At 64.3% G+C, this 17,220-nt stretch overlaps 3 protein-coding genes across 3 annotated transcripts in view; 1 reads left to right on the top strand and 2 right to left on the bottom strand.

Moving 5' to 3' along the window:
* Positions 1–3,397: 3,397 nt before the first annotated feature.
* Positions 3,398–11,473, bottom strand: SH2B1 (SH2B adaptor protein 1). The gene is made up of 8 exons (XM_065655273.1): positions 11,462–11,473; positions 10,404–10,495; positions 8,554–8,615; positions 7,994–8,155; positions 7,008–7,231; positions 5,252–5,423; positions 3,625–3,670; positions 3,398–3,490 (listed from the first exon to the last, which is right to left on the bottom strand). Exons 1-8 carry the CDS (start codon positions 11,471–11,473, stop codon positions 3,472–3,474), a joined length of 789 nt encoding a protein of 262 aa, XP_065511345.1. The 3' UTR covers positions 3,398–3,471.
* On the bottom strand, positions 10,409–14,806 carry LOC136001222 (basic proline-rich protein-like). The gene is made up of 5 exons (XM_065655316.1): positions 14,698–14,806; positions 14,338–14,604; positions 12,149–13,107; positions 11,976–12,056; positions 10,409–10,495 (listed from the first exon to the last, which is right to left on the bottom strand). The coding sequence occupies exons 2-4, from the start codon at positions 14,410–14,412 to the stop codon at positions 12,017–12,019; spliced, it is 1,074 nt and encodes a 357-aa protein (XP_065511388.1). The 5' UTR covers positions 14,413–14,604; positions 14,698–14,806; the 3' UTR covers positions 10,409–10,495; positions 11,976–12,016.
* Positions 14,807–15,017: 211 nt separating this feature from the next.
* The window catches only part of LOC136001188 (ataxin-2-like protein), a 12,724-nt gene continuing 10,521 nt past the window's right edge, over positions 15,018–17,220 (top strand). Inside the window, 4 exon segments of the mRNA XM_065655272.1 lie at positions 15,018–15,091; positions 15,156–15,482; positions 16,944–16,980; positions 17,102–17,158. Coding sequence (XP_065511344.1) covers positions 15,018–15,091; positions 15,156–15,482; positions 16,944–16,980; positions 17,102–17,158 — 495 coding nt within the window.

Genomic DNA, 17,220 nt, shown 5'->3' with positions numbered 1-17,220 from the left:
CCCCCTCCTTGTCGCCGTGTCCCCCCATGTGTCCCCCCCCCTTGTCCCCAAGTGTGTCCCCCCTTGTTGACAGAACCCCCCCCTTGTCCCCATGTCCCCCCCATTGTCCCCACGTCCCCCTTTGTCCCCATGTCCCCCCACCTTGTCCCCATGTCCCCCCCATTGTCCCCACGTCCCCCTTTGTCCCCATGTCCCCCCCATTGTCCCCACGTCCCCCTTTGTCCCCATGTCCCCCCCATTGTCCCCATGTCCCCCTTTGTCCACATGTCCCCCACCTTGTCCCCATGTCCCCCTTTGTCCCCATGTCCCCCTTTGTCCCCATGTCCCCCCCCTTGTCCCCATGTCCCCCTTTGTCCCCATGTCCCCCCCCTTGTCCCCATGTCCCCCCCATTGTCCCTATGACCCCGTTGTCCCCCCATCCCCCCATTGTCCCTACAGCCCCCCCATTGTCCCCATGTCCCCCCCACCTTGTCCCCACGTCCCCCCCTTGTCCCCATGTGTCCCCCTTGTCCCTACAACCCCCCCATCGTCCCCAAGTCCCCCCAGCTTTGTCCCCACCCCCCCACATTGTCCCCATGTGTCCCCCCTTGTCCCTACGACCCCCCCATTGTCCCCCCCACCTTGTCCCCATGTCCCCCCCCCGGCTTGTCCCCCCGTCCCCCCCCGGGGGGTCCCCGCAACCGGATCCCCGTCCCCCCCCGCGGCGCAAACAGGGATTGGGTGTCACCGGGGGGGTGACGGGTCGTGACCTCAGGCCGGGGGTCACCGGGACCCCCCCGGCGGGGGGAGGGGGCGCCGAGCGGCAGCTGCTGCCGGGGGCTCCGGTTACGGGGGGGGACACGGGACCCCCGGCCGCCCCACAGCGGGGCTGGGACCCCCGCTCCCTGCCCCATAGAATGTTGGGGGGCTGGGACCCCCGCTCCCTGCCCCATAGAATGTTGGGGGGCTGGGACCCCCGCTCCCTGCCCCATAGAATGTTGGGGGGCTGGGACCCCCGCTCCCTGCCCCACAGCGGGGCTGAGACCCCCCCTTGTCTGCCTCATAGGTACTTGGGGGGCTGGGATCCCCCTTCTCTGCCCCATAGAATGTTGGGGGGCTGGGACCCCCATTCCCTGCCCCATGGAATGTTGGGGGGCTGGGACCCCCATTCCGTGCCTCAGAGTAGGGCTGGGACCCCCACGGCCACCCCATAGCAGCCTGGGGGGGTTGGGACCCCCATCCTCAGCCCCATAGAATGTTGGGGGGCTGGGACCCCCATTCTCTGCCCCATAGCGACCTGGGGGGGTTGGGACCCCCGTTCCCTGCCCCATAGAATGTTGGGGGGCTGGGACCCCCATTCCCTACCCCATAGAATGTTGGGGGGCTGGGACCCCCCTTCCCTGCCCCATAGAATGTTGGGGGGCTGAGACCCCCATTCTCTGCCCCATAGCGACCTGGGGGGGTTGGGACCCCCATTCCCTGCCCCACAGCGGGGCTGAGACCCCCATTCTCTGCCTTATAGGTACTTGGGGGGCTGGGACCCCCATTCCGTGCCTCAGAGTAGGGCTGGGACCCCCACGGCCACCCCATAGCAGCCTGGGGGGGTTGGGACCCCCATCTTCAGCCCCATAGAATGTTGGGGGGCTGGGACCCCCATTCTCTGCCCCATAGCAACCTGGGGGGGTTGGGACCCCCACTCCCTGCCCCATAGCGGGGCTGAGACCCCCCTTCCCTGCCCCATAGAATGTTGGGGGGCTGGGACCCCCATTCTCTGCCCCATAGAATGTTGGGGGGCTGGGACCCCCATTCTCTGCCCCATAGAATGTTGGGGGGCTGGGACCCCCCTTCCCTGCCCCATAGAATGTTGGGGGGCTGGGACCCCCGTTCCCTGCCCCACAGCGACTTGGGGGGCTGAGACCTCTATTCCCTGCCCCAGAGTGGGGCTGCGACCCCCATGGCCGCCCCATAGAGAGTCGGGGGGCTGGGACCCCCGTTCTCTGCCCTATAGAACACTGTGGGGCTGGGACCCCCATGGCCACCCCATAGAGAGTCGGGGGGCTGGGACCCCCATTCTCTGCCCTGTAGAACACTATGGGGCTGGGACCCCCATGGCCGCCCCATAGAGAGTCGGGGGGCTGCGACCCCCATTCTCTGCCCTATAGAACACTGTGGGGCTGGGACCCCCATGGCCGCCCCATAGAGAGTTGGGGGGCTGTGACCCCCGTTTTCTGCCCTATAGAACACTGTGGGGCTGGGACCCCCATTCTCCACCCTGTACAGAGTTGGGGGTCTGGGCCCCCCACTCCCTGCCCCACAGCGACTCGGGGAGGGGGGGGCGCCCCCCTCCCGCCCCACAGCCCCGCTGCCCCCCCGCCCTGATGGGGGCCGGGGCGGGGGGGGGGGGGGGCACCCCATGGCGGGTATAAATCCCCCCGCGGGGACCCAGGCGTCCGGGAGGGACCCAGGCGTCCGGGACGGGGCTGGGGGGGGGGGGATGGGGGCGTGGGGGGAGGGGCGGCGGGTGCCCATTGCCCCTATAAGGGGCCGGCGGGTGATGGGGCCCAAAATAGCCCGGGGGGGGGAGGGGCGGCAGCTGCACCCCCGGATTAGAGCCCCGGGCGGCCCCTCCCCCACAGCTGCTGCCCCGCCCCCGAGCGCGGCCGCGGCCCCAAAACCCGGCGTTCTGGGCCCAAAAGCGGGAGCGGGATTCCCCCAAACCCAAGGTTCTCAGCCCGAAACCGGAGGCGCGGCGCCGAAACCGGGGGTTTTGGCTCCGAAACTCGCGTCTCTGACCCCGAAACCGGGACCGAGGGGCCACCCGTGGGGCCTGTGAGCCCAAAGGCGACACCGGAACCCCCGGAATTCAGGTTTCTGACCCCAAAACCGGGCCCAGAATCCCAAACCCAGGATTTCTGACCCCAGAACTGGGCCCACAACCCCAAACCCGAGGTTTCCGACCCCAAAACCGGGGATTGTGACCCCAAGACCAGGACTACGACACCAAAACTCAAGTTTCTGACCCCAAAACTGAGCATTCTGACCCCAAAACCGCAGCGTCCGGCCCCAAACCTCAACTTCCCGACGCCAAAAGTCACGTTTCCGACCCCAAACCCGCCGTTTCTGACCCCAAACCCGCCCCCCCGGCGCAGCCCCCGCCCCCCAAAACGAGGCCAAAATCTCCAATTTTCTGCTTTTTTTCCAAAAAGCGCCCGCGGTTTCTGTACAAACCGACCCGAAACGGGGGGGGGGACCCCAAACCAAGGGATTTTTGGGGGCGAAAATGGATTTTTTGGGGGGGGCAAAGCCCGCCCCATCCAATGAGGACGATGGGGGTGCGGCCCCCCCCCCGTAGTGTTTTTTGGGGGGCTCTGACGTACCTGGGACCCCCCGGGGGGTTTGGGGGGGTACAAAAAAAGGGGGGGGAGGGGGCGCTGAGGTCCATGGTTTTTGGGGGGTCAGAGGTCACCGGTGGTTTTTTTGGGGGGGTCGTTGTTACGGGAGCTGCTCGGCCCTGCGGGAAAACGGGGGGGTCGTTATTTTTGGGGGGGTTTTGGGAGGTTTTACCCCCCCCGGGGTGTTGGGGATGTGGGGGGGTCCCTGGGGGGGTGTCACTGTGTGTGTGTCCCCCCCAGCGGTGACACTTACAGGTCGTCGGGGTCGGTGGCCGAACGGCTCCCGGAGCGATCGCGGCCTGGGGGGCACAGGGGGACATTGGGGACACTGGGGACGCGGGGGGACGCGGGGGACACGGGGACATGGGGGGACATGGGGACGTGGGGACATGGGGGGACATGGGGACGTGGGGGGACATGGGGACGTGGGGGATGTGGGGACATGGGGGGACATGGGGACGTGGGGGATGTGGGGGACATAGGGACGTGGGGAACATGGAGAGACATGGGGGGACGTGGGGGACATGGGGACATGGAGGGACATGGGGGGACATGGGGGGACATGGGGGGACATGGGGGGACATGGGGACGTGGGGGACGTGGGGGACGTGGGGGACGTGGGGGACGTGGCGGACGTGGGGACATGGGGGGACATGGGGGGACATGGGGACATGGGGGGACATGGGGACGTGGGGGATGTGGGGGACATAGGGACGTGGGGGACATGGGGGATATGGGGGGACATGGGGGGACATGGGGGGACATGGGGGGACATGGGGGATGGGGGAACATGGGGGCACATGGGGGGACATAGGGACGTGGGGACGTAGGGACGTGGGAACGTGGAGACGTAGGGGGACGTGGGGGACATGGGGGATGTGGGGACATGGGAGGACATGGGGGGACATGAGGAATGGGGGGACATGGGGGAACATGGGGGGACATGGGGGGACATGGGGGGACATGGGACATGCGGGGACGTGGGGGGACATTGGGGGACACTGAGGGGACATGGAGGGATCAGGGACATGGGGACGCAGGGGAACGTGGGGACACATGGTGGACACCGAGGGGACGTGGGGCAGATGGGGGTACAGGAGGATACGAGGGGACAAGAAAACATTGGGAACACGGGGACGTGTTGGGATGTGGGGACATCGTGGGGACACGGGGATGCGAAGGGACAGGGGCACATGGGGACACGGGGGGGACACGGAGGGGACGCATCGGGACATGGGATAATGAGGGGACATGGGGACAGGTTGAGGGAACGTGTGGGGCATTGGGGACATGTGGGGACACAGGGATATGGGGGACATGGGGCGATGTGGGGACATTGGGGACACGGGGGGATGTGGGGACGTTGGGGGGCACAAGGTGGGACAGGGAAACATTTGTGGATATGGGAACATGGGGACACCCCGGGATACGGGGGGACACGGAGGGACAGGGGGACACGTGGGGACATGGGGACATGTTGGGATGTGGGGACATCATGGGGACATACAGGGACACGGGGGACATTGGGCACGTGGGGGACGTGGGGGGATACAGGGACATAGGGCCATTAGGGGCCATGGGGATGGGGGGACATTTGGGGACATGAGGGCACATGGGGGGACATGCGGGGACATTGAGGAAGACACGTGGGGACATTGGGGGACACGGGGGGACACAGGGGGACATTGAGGGGGACATGAGCACGCATTCAGGGGACATGAGAACATAAGGGGGTAGTGGAGACATGGGGGGGACACAAGAGGACAGGGGGACATGGGGGGACAGGGGGACATGGGGGGACAGGGGGACACAGGGGGACAGGGGGCCACGGGGGGACAGGGGGACACGGCGGGGGGCCACGTGACGCGCGTCCTGCTCACCCATTGGCCGCTGCGCCGCCACCACGTAGCTGAGCAGGGTGACGTCGCTGGGCCCCCCCGACTCGAGCGGGATGGGGTGCACGCGGAAGTGCTCCAGCATGTCCAGCACGGACTGGAACCACAGGTGCTGCACGCGGCACTGCGCCTCCTCGTTCAGGGACAGACGGAGGTGCTGGGGGGACAGAAAACGGACACGGCGTCAGCCGGGACGTCACAGACGCTGCCCGCGGCGTCAAACCTCCTGTCTGGGGCGTCAAATCTCCTGTCTGGGGCGTCAAACCTCCTGTCTGGGGCGTCAAACCTCCTGTCTGGGGTGTCAAACCTCCTGTCTGGGGTGTCAAACCCCATTTGTGACATTAACCCCCCGTTCACGGGACATCCTGTCTGGGGCGTCACTGTGCTCCCTCATTCAAGGACAGACAGAGGTGCTGCAGACAGAACAGGGACACCCTGTGACGTCATAGAACCTGTCCGTGACGTCATAGACGCTGCGCAGGGCTCTGAGCCTCCTGTCTGGGGCGTCAAACCCCATTTGTGACATTAACTCTCCATTTGTGGGACATCCCGTCTGGGGTGTCACTGCGCCTCCTCGTTCAGGGACAGACAGAGGTGCTGCGGACAGAACAGGGACACCCTGTGACGTCACAGAACCTGTCTGTGACGTCATAGACGCTGCGCAGGGCTCTGAGCCTCCTGTCTGGGGCGTCAAACCCCATTTGTGACATTAACTCTTCATTTGTGGGACATCCCGTCTGGGGCGTCACTGCGCCTCCTCGTTCAGGGGCAGACGAGGGTGCTGTGGACAGAACACGGACACCCTGTGATGTCACAGAACCTGCCTGTGATGTCATAGACACTGCCCAGGGTTTTGAGCCTCCTGTCTGGGGCGTCAAACCCCGTTTGTGACATTAAGCCCCCGTTCGTGGGACATCCTGTCTGGAGCGTCACTGTGCCCCCTCATTCAAGGACAGACAGAGGTACTGTGAACAGAACACGGACACCCTGTGATGTCACAGAACCTGCCCGCGACGTCACAGACGCTGCCCGGGGCATCAAAGCTCCTGTCTGGGGCGTCAAACCCCATTTGTGACATTAACTCTCCATTTGTGGGACATCCCGTCTGGGGTGTCACTGCGCCTCCTCGTTCAGGGACAGACGAGAGTGCTGTGGACAGAACACGGACACCCTGTGATGTCACAGAACCTGCCTGTGATGTCATAGACACTGCCCAGGGTTTTGAGCCTCCTGTCCGGGGCGTCAAACCCCGTTTGTGACATTAACCCCCCGTTTGTGGGACATCCTGCCCGGGGCGTCGTTGCGCCTCCTCGTTCAGGGACAGACAGCGGTGCTGCGGACAGAACACGGACGCCCCGTGACGTCATGAAACCTGCCCGTGACGTCATAGAACCTGCCTGTGATGTCACACTGCCTGTCAGGGACGTCAATCCCCTCGTTCAAGGATCATCTTCTCCGGGGCGTCGCTGGGCCTCTTGTTATTTCTCGCCCCAAAATAAGAGTGGGATTCCTCAAACCGGGGTTTTTGACCCCAAAATAAAACCAGGATCCCCCAATCTGGGGTTTCTGACCCTAAAACAAGACCAGGATTCCCAGATCCCATCTGGGCCGTCACCTGTCCCGGTGTCACCGCGTGCCCCATTCGTTGCACGGGGCATCCTGTCTGGCGCGTCACCCATCCCGCCGCCCTCCCCCCGGAGCCGCGTTTTGGGCGGAAAAAGGGCGGAAAAGGCGCCGTTACCTTGGCCTTGCCCTGGAAGTTGAAGGTGAGGACGTACTCGCCGCGGCGCGTCTCGCTCTGCCGCACCAGGAACAGCCCGTGGCCCTCGGGCCCCCCCGCCAGCACCAGCTGCGCCGCGCGGAGCCGCGACAGCGTCCCGTGGAACCAGGGGTACGGGGACAGCGGGTGAGAATGGGGGGGGCCCGGGACCCCCCCCGGGTCTGGCGGGGACTGCAGGAAGAAATCTGGGGGGAAAAACGGGGAAAACGGGTCATTTGGGGGGAAAAAAAACTGGGGGGGGAAAGGGGGAAAATGGGTCACTCAGAGGGGAAAAACCTGGGGGGAGAAATGGGTCGTTTAGGAAAGAGATGAGGGGAAATGGGGGGACGATTGCGGGGTTCGGGGGCGGCTACGGGACAGGGGGCCCCCCAGGACACCCCCCGGATCCGGCGGCGCCTGCTGGAAAAAATCTGGGGGGAAAAAGAGGGAAAATGGGTCATTTAAAGGGAAAATAGAGAAAAAAGTGGGGGAAAACGGATCATTTAGGGGAGAAACAGAATATGAACGTTGGGGCTTGGCGGGCAGACAAAGACAAGAATTGGGGGGACAGGGGGTGCGAGTGGAGGGCCCTCGGGACCCCCCCAGCTCCAGTGGTGCCTGCAGCAAAAAATCTGGGGGGAAAACGGGTCATTTAGGGGGTACAGCCCCCAGTAAATCCCCAAATTGCGGTGCACCTCCTCACACCACCCCAAAACCCCCCAAATTAGGGTCTAACCCTCCCGTCCCCCCCCAAAATTAGGGTCTATCCCTCTCCGCACCCCCAAAACCCACCAAATTGGGGTCTAACCCCCCCGTACACCCCCAAAATTGGGGCTTATCCCCCCTGTACACCCCCAAAAGCCGGGTCTAACCCCCCAAAATTGGGGTTTGTCCCCATCTATACCCCCCCCAAATTGGGGTCCAACCCCCCCCCCCCCGGGACCCCCCGCAATGGGGGTCGGACTCACCGGGCCCGTCGGGGGGGTCGCTGAAGTTGGGGGGCAGCAGCGGGGGAGGGGCCTCGTCCAGGGGGACGCGGGGGGGCAGCTCGGGGGGGGGGAGGGGCGGCTCCGGGGACCCCAGCGCTGAACTGGGGGACACCGGGGGGTCCCCGAGGCCCCCGTAGGCGCCTGGGGGCGAAACGGGGGGTCAGGGGGGAACCGTGCGGAACTGGGGGGAACCCGGGAATTCGGGGAGGGAATTGAGCGGGAAACTGGGCGGGAATTACGGGGGAAACTGGGGAAAATTGGGAACTCAGGGCAAAAATTAAGGCGGAAATAGTGGGAAAATTACGGGGAAGTTGGAGAAAAACGGGGAATTTGGGAGAAAATAACGTGAATATTGCTGGGAAGTTAAGGGGTAAAGTGGTGGAAATCGGAGCAAAATTAAGAAGAAAATTGGGAATTGGGGGGGAATTGAGAATTTGGGGAAAACTTAGGGGGAAATTGGGGAAAAATGGGGAGTTTGGGGGGAATTGGGGGGTGAGTTGTGGGGGTTTGGGGTGATGGGGGCGGGTTTGGGGTCTCACCCTGCGCCAGCTGCTCCATCGGCGGCTCCGGGGGGGCGGGGGGCAGGACCCCCGAGTCCTCCCTGGGGGGGACACAGAATTGGGGACCCCCGCGGGAAATGGGGGGAAAAGGGGAGAAATGGGGAGTCTGGGGGGAAATGGGGGGAAGGGACCCCGGGGGGGCCCAAAATAAAGGGGGGGGGGGAGGCAAAGCGGGGGTTGGAGCGGGAAAATAACAGGGAAAATAGAGGAAAAAGGAAAACGCGCGGAGAAATAAAACAAAGTGAAAACGGAGCGAGAAACGCGGGAAAAAATAGAAAGAGATGGGAAAGCGTAACTAAACCGGGAAAACGAAAAATATTGAAAAAACCCCAATAAACACAAAAAAACCAGTAAAACAGTGAAAAAAACAAACCAAAAATGCCCCAAAAACTAATAAAATCAAAAAATGGAAAAAACGGAAATGAAAATAAATAGCAGGACATCGGAAAAACACAACAACAAAGCCACAAAACACAAAAAGGTGAAAAAATGGCAAAATAACGGGGAAGAATAGGAATAACGCGAGCAAAACGGGAACTAACAATAAATAACGGAAAACAGCGAAACAAAAAAGAAAAACACAAAAGAATCGGTAAAATATGGAAAAAACAGAGATGAAACAAGAACAAAAACAGGAAAAAAGAGCAAAAATGGCAAAAACGCGAAAAAACACAAAAAAGCAAAAAAAGTCGCAAAAAGGAAACTACAGCACAGCAAAGCACAAAGCCATAAAAACACGACAAACGTGAAAACAAAACCAAAAAAGGCAAAACCAGAAACCCGCGAAACGCAACAAAAAATCACCAAAAAAACCACATAAAAAAAGCGAAAATACGTAAAACCCACCAAAAATACGCAGAAAAAAATGGGGAAAAAAGGAAAAAAGTCTAGAAAACCAAAGGTAAGTTTGCTGAAGTGCCGAGCGGGGTGCGGGGGGCCCGGGGGGGGCTGGGGGGCCGGGGCCCCTCGTTAGGGGTAATTGGGGGCCGGGGTCCCTCGTTAGGGGTAATTAGGGGGCCGGGGTCCCTCGTTAGGGGTAATTGGGGGGCCGGGGTCCCTCGTTAGGGGTAATTAGAGGGCCGGGGCCCCTCGTTAGGGGTAATTGGGGGCCGGGGTTCCTCGTTAGGGGTAATTAGGGGGCCGGGGTCCCTCGTTAGGGGTAATTGGGGGGCCGGGGTCCCTCGTTAGGGGTAATTGGGGGCCGGGGTCCCTCGTTAGGAGTAATTAGGGGGCCGGGGCCCCTCATTAGGGGTAATTAGGGGGCCGGGGTCCCTCGTTAGGGGTAATTGGGGGGCCGGGGCCCCTTGTTAGGAGTAATTAGGGGGCCGGGGCCCCTCGTTAGGGGTAATTAGGGGGCCGGGGTCCCTTGTTAGGGGTAGTTGGGGGCTGGGGTCCCTCGTTAGGGGTAATTAGGAGACCGGGGCCCCTCGTTAGGGGTAGTTGGGGGGCCAGGGTCCCTCGTTAGGGGTAATTAGGGGGCTGGGGTCCCTCGTTAGGGGTAATTGGGGGGCCGGGGCCCCTCGTTAGGGGTAATTAGGGGGCTGGGGTCCCTCGTTAGGGGTAATTGGGGGCCGGGGTCCCTCGTTAGGGGTAATTAGGGGGCCGGGGTCCCTCGTTAGGGGTATTTGGGGGGCCGGGGTCCCTCGTTAGGGGTAACTGGGGGGCCGGGGTCCCTCGTTTGGGGTAATTAGGGGGCCGGGGCCCCTCGTTAGGGGTAATTAGGGGGCCGGGGTCCCTCGTTAGGGGTAATTAAGGGGCTGGGGTCCCTCGTTAGGGGTAATTGGGGGCCGGGGCCCCTCGTGCGGGGCACTCGGGGTGAACTGCCCGACCGTGAGCGCAGCCAGCGGCCGATCCCGTCCAGCCAGCGCCGCAGCTCCCGCGGGTCCGAGGCCTCGAGCGCGAAACCGCGACCGTCCCCCACCTGCCGACCCCAAACGTCACCCCCTGGGACCCACGGGGACCCCCCAGAGCCCCCTGGCACCCCCAGGGACCCCCTGGGACCCACAGGGACCCCCAGGGACCCCCCAGAGCCCCCAGGGACCCCCCAGAGCCCCCTGGGACCCCCCAGAGCCCCCTGGGACCCGCAGAGACCCACAGGGACCCCCCATAACTCCCTGGGACCCACAAAGACCCCCAGGGATCCCCTGACTCCTTGGGACCCCCAGGGACCCCCAGAGCCCCCTGGGACCCCCTGACTCCCCTGGGACCCACAAGAACCCCCCAGAGCCCCCTGGCACCCCCAGGGACCCCCTGGGACCCCCCATAACTCCCTGGGACCCACAAGGACCTCCAGGGATCCCCTGACTCCTCGGGACCCCCAGAGCCCCCTGGGACCCACAAGAACCCCCAGGGACCCCTCATAACCCCCTGGGACCCCCAGGGACCCCCCAGAGCCCCCTGGCACCCCCAGGGACCCCCTGACTCCCCTGGGACCCACAAGGACCCCGACTGTCCCCGACCTGGGGACCCCAAGATGTGACCCCCCCATAACCTCCTGGGACCCACAGTGACCCCCTGAACTCCCAATTGCTTTTCACCTGGGGGAGGGGGGGACACCCCAAATGTCACCCTGAGACCCCCCCGTGACCCCCTGACCCCCTGTGACCCCATGACCCCTCATGACCCCCAGTGACCCCGACCCCCCTGTGACCCCATGATCCCTCATGATCCCCTGATCCCTCTGTGACCCCCCGATTCCTGTGCCCCCTGACCCCCCGGTGACCCCATGACCCCTGTGACCCCCTGGTGACCCCACGACCCCCTGACCCCCCAGTGGCCCCACGACCCCTGTGACCCCATGACCCCCCGGTGACCCCATGACCCCTGTGACCCCCTTGGTGACCCCATGACCCCTGTGACCCCCCGATTTCTGTGCCCCCTGACCCACCGGTGACCCCATGACCCCTGTGACCCCATGACCCCTGTGACCCCCTTGGTGACCCCATGACCCCTGTGACCCCCCTGTGACCCCCTGACCCCCCTGTGAACCCCCGATTCCTGTGCCCCCTGACCCCCCGGTGACCCCCTGACCCCTGTGACCCCCCAGTGACCCCCTGACCCCTGTGCCCCCTGACCCCCCAGTGACCCCATGACCCCTGTGACCCCCTGACCCCTGTGCCCCCTGACCCCCCGGTGACCCCCTGACCCCTGTGACCCCCCGATTTCTGTGCCCCCTGACCCACCGGTGACCCCATGATCCCTGTGGCCCCCTTGGAGACCCCATGACCCCGGTGACCCCCTGACCCCTGTGACCCCCCTGTGACCCCCGACCCCTGTGCCCCCTGACCCCCCAGTGACCCCTGTGACCCCCCGGTGACCCCCTGACCCCTGTGCCCCCTGACTCCCCGGTGACCCCCTGACCTCCCGGCGACCTCTGGTGACCCCCCTGCCCCCGCGCTGACCTTGATGATGAAGGTGTTTTCCCGCGGCGGCAGCTCCAAGGTCACGGCCGCGCTGGGGACGCTGGCGCGCGGCTTGGCGGCCTGCGGGGGGCGGCACCGCCCGTCAGCCCCAATTAACCCCCCGTCCCCAATCAGCCCGGCCGGGGGCAGCCCCTCCCTCGCCCCCCGCGCACCTTGGGGGGGACGTAGAGCTCCAGGGTGGCCCCCCCGGGCGGGGGGGAGGGGCGGAGCAGCAGGCGGCAGCGGCGCCAGCGGGGGGGGGTCGCGGGCCCTCCCCCGCCCCGCCCCAATTAGCGCCGCCCGCCTCGTTAATGATCAGCACGTTGAGGGTGCCCTCGCGCTGGGGCGGGGGAGGGGCGGGGGGGGGCCGGCCCAGCCGGAAGCCGCTGGGCCCAGTGCGGGGGAGGGGCGGCGGCCTCGGCCCCTCCCCCCCCCGAGGATGGAGTTGGTGTTGGCGGGAGGGGGGGGGAGGGGCGGGGGGGGGCGTGGTCGTCGCCGGGCCCCGCCCCTCCCCCGCCCGCCCCTCCCCCCCCCGCCAGGTGAGGATCTTGCGGAGGGAAAAGCGCTTGCGGGGCTTCAGCTTCGGGGGGGAGGGGCGGCGGGGGGGGAGGGGCAGCCCCCCCGCCCCCCGCCCCCACCCCCGCCCGGCCCCTCCCCCTCCCCCGCGGGCAGAGCTCGGTGGGGGAGGGGGAGGATTCGCTGTCCGAGGGGGGCGGGCGGGGGAGGGGCAGGTGGGGGAGGGGCGGGGACGCGTCGCCCCCCGCGATGACGTCATCGCCCTGGCCACTTCCTGGTGGAAACACTCCAGGAAGTGCCGGGCGAAGCGGCGGGAAAAGGCGTCGGCCGCCCCTCCCCCGCCCGGCCCCGCCCCCGCGCCCGCCGCCGCCCCTCCCCCGCCCGCCGGCGCTAATTGGGGGTGGGCGCTAACGAAGGCCACGTAGCGGCGCGCGAAGTGGCGGGCGGCGGCGCGGGCGTGGCCCTCGCAGAACTCCCGCCACGCGGGGGAGGGGCGGGGGGAGGGGCGGCCCCTCCCCCGACGTCTCGCTCGGGGCTCTCGGGGCGGGGGTCGGCGGGGGCCCCTCCCCCGCTCATGGCGTCCGGGGGGGTGGGGGAGGGGGGGGGCGGGCGTCACCTGCGGGGGGGGAGGGGAAAGAAATGTTAAATTGGGGGGGGGGGGGGAGGGGGGAGGGAAACACGGCCCCTCCCCCACCCCAGGCCTTGACCCCCAACCCTCCCCCAAAATCATCACTGATCCCAAAACAGCCCAAGTGTGACCCCCCCCCCCAAACCATTGACCCCAAAAGGGCCCAATTTCCGCCCCACTGCCCTTCCCCCCCCAAACCTGCTCCCAGGACCCTCTAGAACCCCCAAATCTGCCCTATTTACCCCTAGAACCCCCAAATCTGCCCTATTTACCCCCTAGAACCCCCAAAATCTGCCCCATTGACCCTCTAAAACCCCCAAATCTCCCCCAGAACTCTCTAAATCCCCCAAATCTGCCCCCAGGACCTCCTAGAACCCCCAAATCTGCCCATTGGCCCTCTAGAACCCCCAAATCTGCCCCCAGAACTCTCTAAATCCCCCAAATCTGCCCCCAGGACCTTCCAGAACCCCTAAATCTGCCCCATTGACTCCCTAGAACTCCCAAATCTGCCCCCACTGACCCCTAGAATCCCCAAATCTCCCCCCGGACCCTCCAGAACCCCAAAATCTGCCCCATTGAGCCCCTAGAACCCCTAAATCTGCCCCATTGACTCCCTAGAACTCCCAAATCTGCCCCCACTGACCCTCTAGAATCCCCAAATCTGCCCCCAGGGCCCTCCAGAACCCCCAAATCTCCCCCAGGACCCTCCAGAACCCCCAAATCTGCCCCAATGACTCCCTAGAACCCCCATATCTGCCCCATTGAGCTCCTAGAACCCCAAATCTGCCCCATTGACTCCCTAGAATTCCCAAATCTGCCCCCACTGACCCTCTAGAACCCCCAAATCTGCCCCCAGGACCCCCTAGAACCCTAAATCTGCCCCATTGACTCCATAGAACCCCCAAATCTGCCCCATTGACTCCCTAGAACTCCCAAATCTACCCCCACTGACCCCCTAGAACCCCCAAATCTCCCCCCGGACCTTCCAGAACCCCCAAATCTGCCCCATTGAGCCCCTAGAACCCCTAAATCTGCCCCATTGACTCCCTAGAACTCCCAAATCTGCCCCCACTGACCCTCTAGAATCCCCAAATCTGCCCCCAGGACCCTCCAGACCCCCAAATCTGCCCCATTGAGCCCCTAGAACCCCCAAATCTGCCCTTTGACCCCCCAGGACCCCCAAACCCGCCCAGCCCTCCCTTTCCTCCCCATCCTCACCCCCCCACTTCCTCTTCCGGGCCGCACTTCCGGCAGGGAGCCACAGCCAGGGCCGCTCTGACCGGCAGTTACCATAGAGACGAGCCTCGCTGGGCGGCCCCGGGGGGATCATAGAGCGGAGGGGCCGCCGGAGTTCGGGGTGGCTAGAGCGGCGCGGCGGGAGCAGTCGAGACGCGGCTCCTCCGCCTAGAGCGTCTCAACCGCCCGCCAGCAGCGCCCGGGCCCGGCGGGGCCATAGAGACCGCGCCGGCGGGCCAGAGCGCCGCCCTGTTTGGGCGGACGGTGGATTAAAAACCATAGAGAGCGCAACGTGGGCCGCGCTTTGGGGCGGGGGGGGGGGTCCCCGGTTCTCGGTGGTACCTGAAACGGGCGCGGGGGTCCCGGCGGGGTCGGGGGAGCGGATTCGCCCCCGCCGCGGTGCTGCGGCCTGCGGGGGGACCCGCCCGTGTCCTCAAGCGGCCTCCGGGACCGGCGGAGCGCACTGCGCATGCGCGGGGGGCGGTGCCTGGCTGCTGCGCATGCGCGGGGGCGGCTCCTGGCGGCTGCGCAGGCGCCGCGGGCGCCGCGGGGCGCTCTGCGCATGCGCGAGGGGCGCGGCTGCCAGCGCGGGGGCGTGGCTTCGCGCCGAGGGGGGCGGAGTCGCTTCCCCGCGCATGCGCACTTTGCGGCCCCTTCCGCGCATGCGCAGTGCGGGCGAACCGGGGACTATTTTCTCGGCGGAGGCGGCTTTTCGCGCCCTTACCCGCGGGCGGACGTATCTCCACGCAAACAAACCACTTTACGGGTTGACGGAAAACGGGCTTTTTCGCGTGAAAAAGCGCGGAGCGGCGTGGGGGAGAAAAAAAAAAAAAAAAAGGGCGCGGCGGAAGGATCTTTGGTTACCGCGTGTTCCGTCTCCCTCCGCCGCTTCTTCCGGTCCCGGCGGCTTCCGGTCGCCGAGGCTTCCGGTCGCGGCCGCCGGGGGAGGAACCGGGAGAAGCGGCCCCGGAGCGGCCAAAGGGGCCGAACGGGCCCCGGAGCGGCCGAACGGGCCCCGGAGCCGCCCCCGCTATGTTGAAACAGCCGCTGCCGCCCCCTCCCGCCCCTCCCCGCTCCCCAACCGGCGACAACGGCGGCTGCAGCCCCGGGGGGGGGCCCGGAGCCCGGTACAGGGGGGTTATCGGGGGGATTTGGGGGGTCTGAGGGGCCCTGAGAGGCCTGGGGGGGCATTTGGGGGGGGTCCTCAAGTCCGGGGGTTGTTTTGGGGGGGGTTATTGGGGGGCTTGGGGGTGTTTGGGGGGGTGTGGAGATAATTGGGGGGATTTGGGGGGGTCCTCAAGTCCGGGGGGTGTTTTGGGGGGGTTATTGGGGGGCCTGGGGGGGTCCTGGGGGTGTTTGGGGGGGGGGGTTCGGGAGATAATTGGGGATTTTGGGGGGTCCCGAGGGTCCCGGAGAGGGTTTGGGGGGTCCTGGGGGTATTTGGGGGGTCCTGGGGGTGTTTGGAGGGATCAGGAGATAATTGGGGGGCATTTCGGGGGGGTCTGAGGGTCCCTAAGAGGCCTGGGGGGCATTTGGGGGGGTCCTCAAGTCCGGGGGGTGTTTTGGGGGGGTTATTGGGGGGCCTGGGGGGGTCCTGGGGGTGTTTGGGGTGGGGGGTTGGGAGATAATTGGGGATTTTGGGGGGTCCTGGGGGTATCTGGGGGGTCCTGGGGGTGTTTGGGGGGGGGGGTCGGGAGATAATTGGGGATTTTGGGGGGGTCCTGGGGGTATCTGGGGGTTCTGAGTGTCCAGAGGGGGCTTGGAGACGCTTGGGGGGGATTTTGGGGGTACTTGGGGTGTTTTGGGGGGGGTGTGGAGGTAATTGGGGGGGTCTGAGGGTCCCTAAGAGGCCTGGGGGGCACTTGGGGGATCCCAAATCTGGGGGGGGTGTTAGGGGAGTCCCCCGGTTTGCACGGTTGTTTCTGTGTCATTAACAAGTTGTTGTGTCTGTAGGGGGGTTGTTGGTTTCACCGACAAATAGTTTTGGTTTTTTTCTCGTGTTTTTGCCTCGTTATTGAATTATTTCCCCCGTTATGGTTCCCGCTGTTGATGAATTGTTTTCCCCATTATTGAATTATTTTGCTTGTTATTGTTTTCCACGTTAACAGACTCTTTCCTGACACCGACAAGTTATTTTCCCCCGTTTTTGAATTTTTCTACGCATTATTATTTTCCCCTATTGCCAAATTATTTCCCCATCGATGAATTATTTCGCCCCTTACTGAATTATTTTATTCCATATTGAATTGTTTAGTTTTGTTATTGAATTGTTTTTATTATTGAATTAATTCTTTCCATTAGTGAGTTATTTTGCTCGTTATCGTTTTCCACATTGATGAGTTATTTCTTTCATTGAAAAATTTTTCAGTCTGTTAATTGGTTTTGCTTGTTAATGAGTTATTTTTCCTATTGGCAATTATCCCCTATTGATAATTGTCACCCCCATTAGTGAAGTGTCACCCCCATTAATGAAGTGTCACCCCCATTAACGAAGTGTCACCCCCCATTAATGAGTTATTCCTGTAATTAATAAATCACTCTGTTTTACTAATGCATTTGTGATTTTAATTGGTTGTGTTTCTTTGCAGCAGCCCGAGCTCGGGGAAGGGCCCCCCCCAGACACCGGTGAGTGACCCCCAAGTTGTGGGGACGTTGGGGTCCCGTCCCCCCCCAAGTTGGGGGGCAGGGGGTTTGGGGGTGCGTCCCCCCCGTCCCCTCACCCCGTTTCCGTCCCCCCCAACCGCAGACGTTCGAGGGCGTTTACGGGAACTGCCGGATGCTGCACGTGCTGACGGCGGCCGTGGTGAGGGGGGGGCGCTTGTGGGGCTGCCTATGGGGCTGGGGGGCTCCCCGTGGGCTCTGTGG

This window comes from Caloenas nicobarica, chromosome 38 (assembly GCF_036013445.1).
Source record: "Caloenas nicobarica isolate bCalNic1 chromosome 38, bCalNic1.hap1, whole genome shotgun sequence".
Classification (NCBI taxonomy): domain Eukaryota; kingdom Metazoa; phylum Chordata; class Aves; order Columbiformes; family Columbidae; genus Caloenas; species Caloenas nicobarica.
This window is presented reverse-complemented; position numbering and strand designations above follow the sequence as displayed.

Bases quoted from the DNA above. Each gene is read 5' to 3' on its own strand.
- LOC136001222 (XM_065655316.1), bottom strand. From the start codon at position 14,412: ATGGTAACTGCCGGTCAGAGCGGCCCTGGCTGTGGCTCCCTGCCGGAA. The intron at 13,108-14,337 runs GTGAGGATGGGG...CCCCCCCCGCAG, and splicing joins CCGGAAGAGGAAGTGGGGGG to GTGACGCCCGCCCCCCCCCT. The intron at 12,057-12,148 runs GTGCGCGGGGGG...CGCCCCCCGCAG, and splicing joins AGCTCTACGTCCCCCCCAAG to GCCGCCAAGCCGCGCGCCAG.
- SH2B1 (XM_065655273.1), bottom strand. The intron at 5,424-7,007 runs GTAACGGCGCCT...CTGTCCCCCCAG, and splicing joins ACTTCCAGGGCAAGGCCAAG to CACCTCCGTCTGTCCCTGAA. The intron at 3,671-5,251 runs GTGAGCAGGACG...TGTGCCCCCCAG, and splicing joins GGCGGCGCAGCGGCCAATGG to GCCGCGATCGCTCCGGGAGC.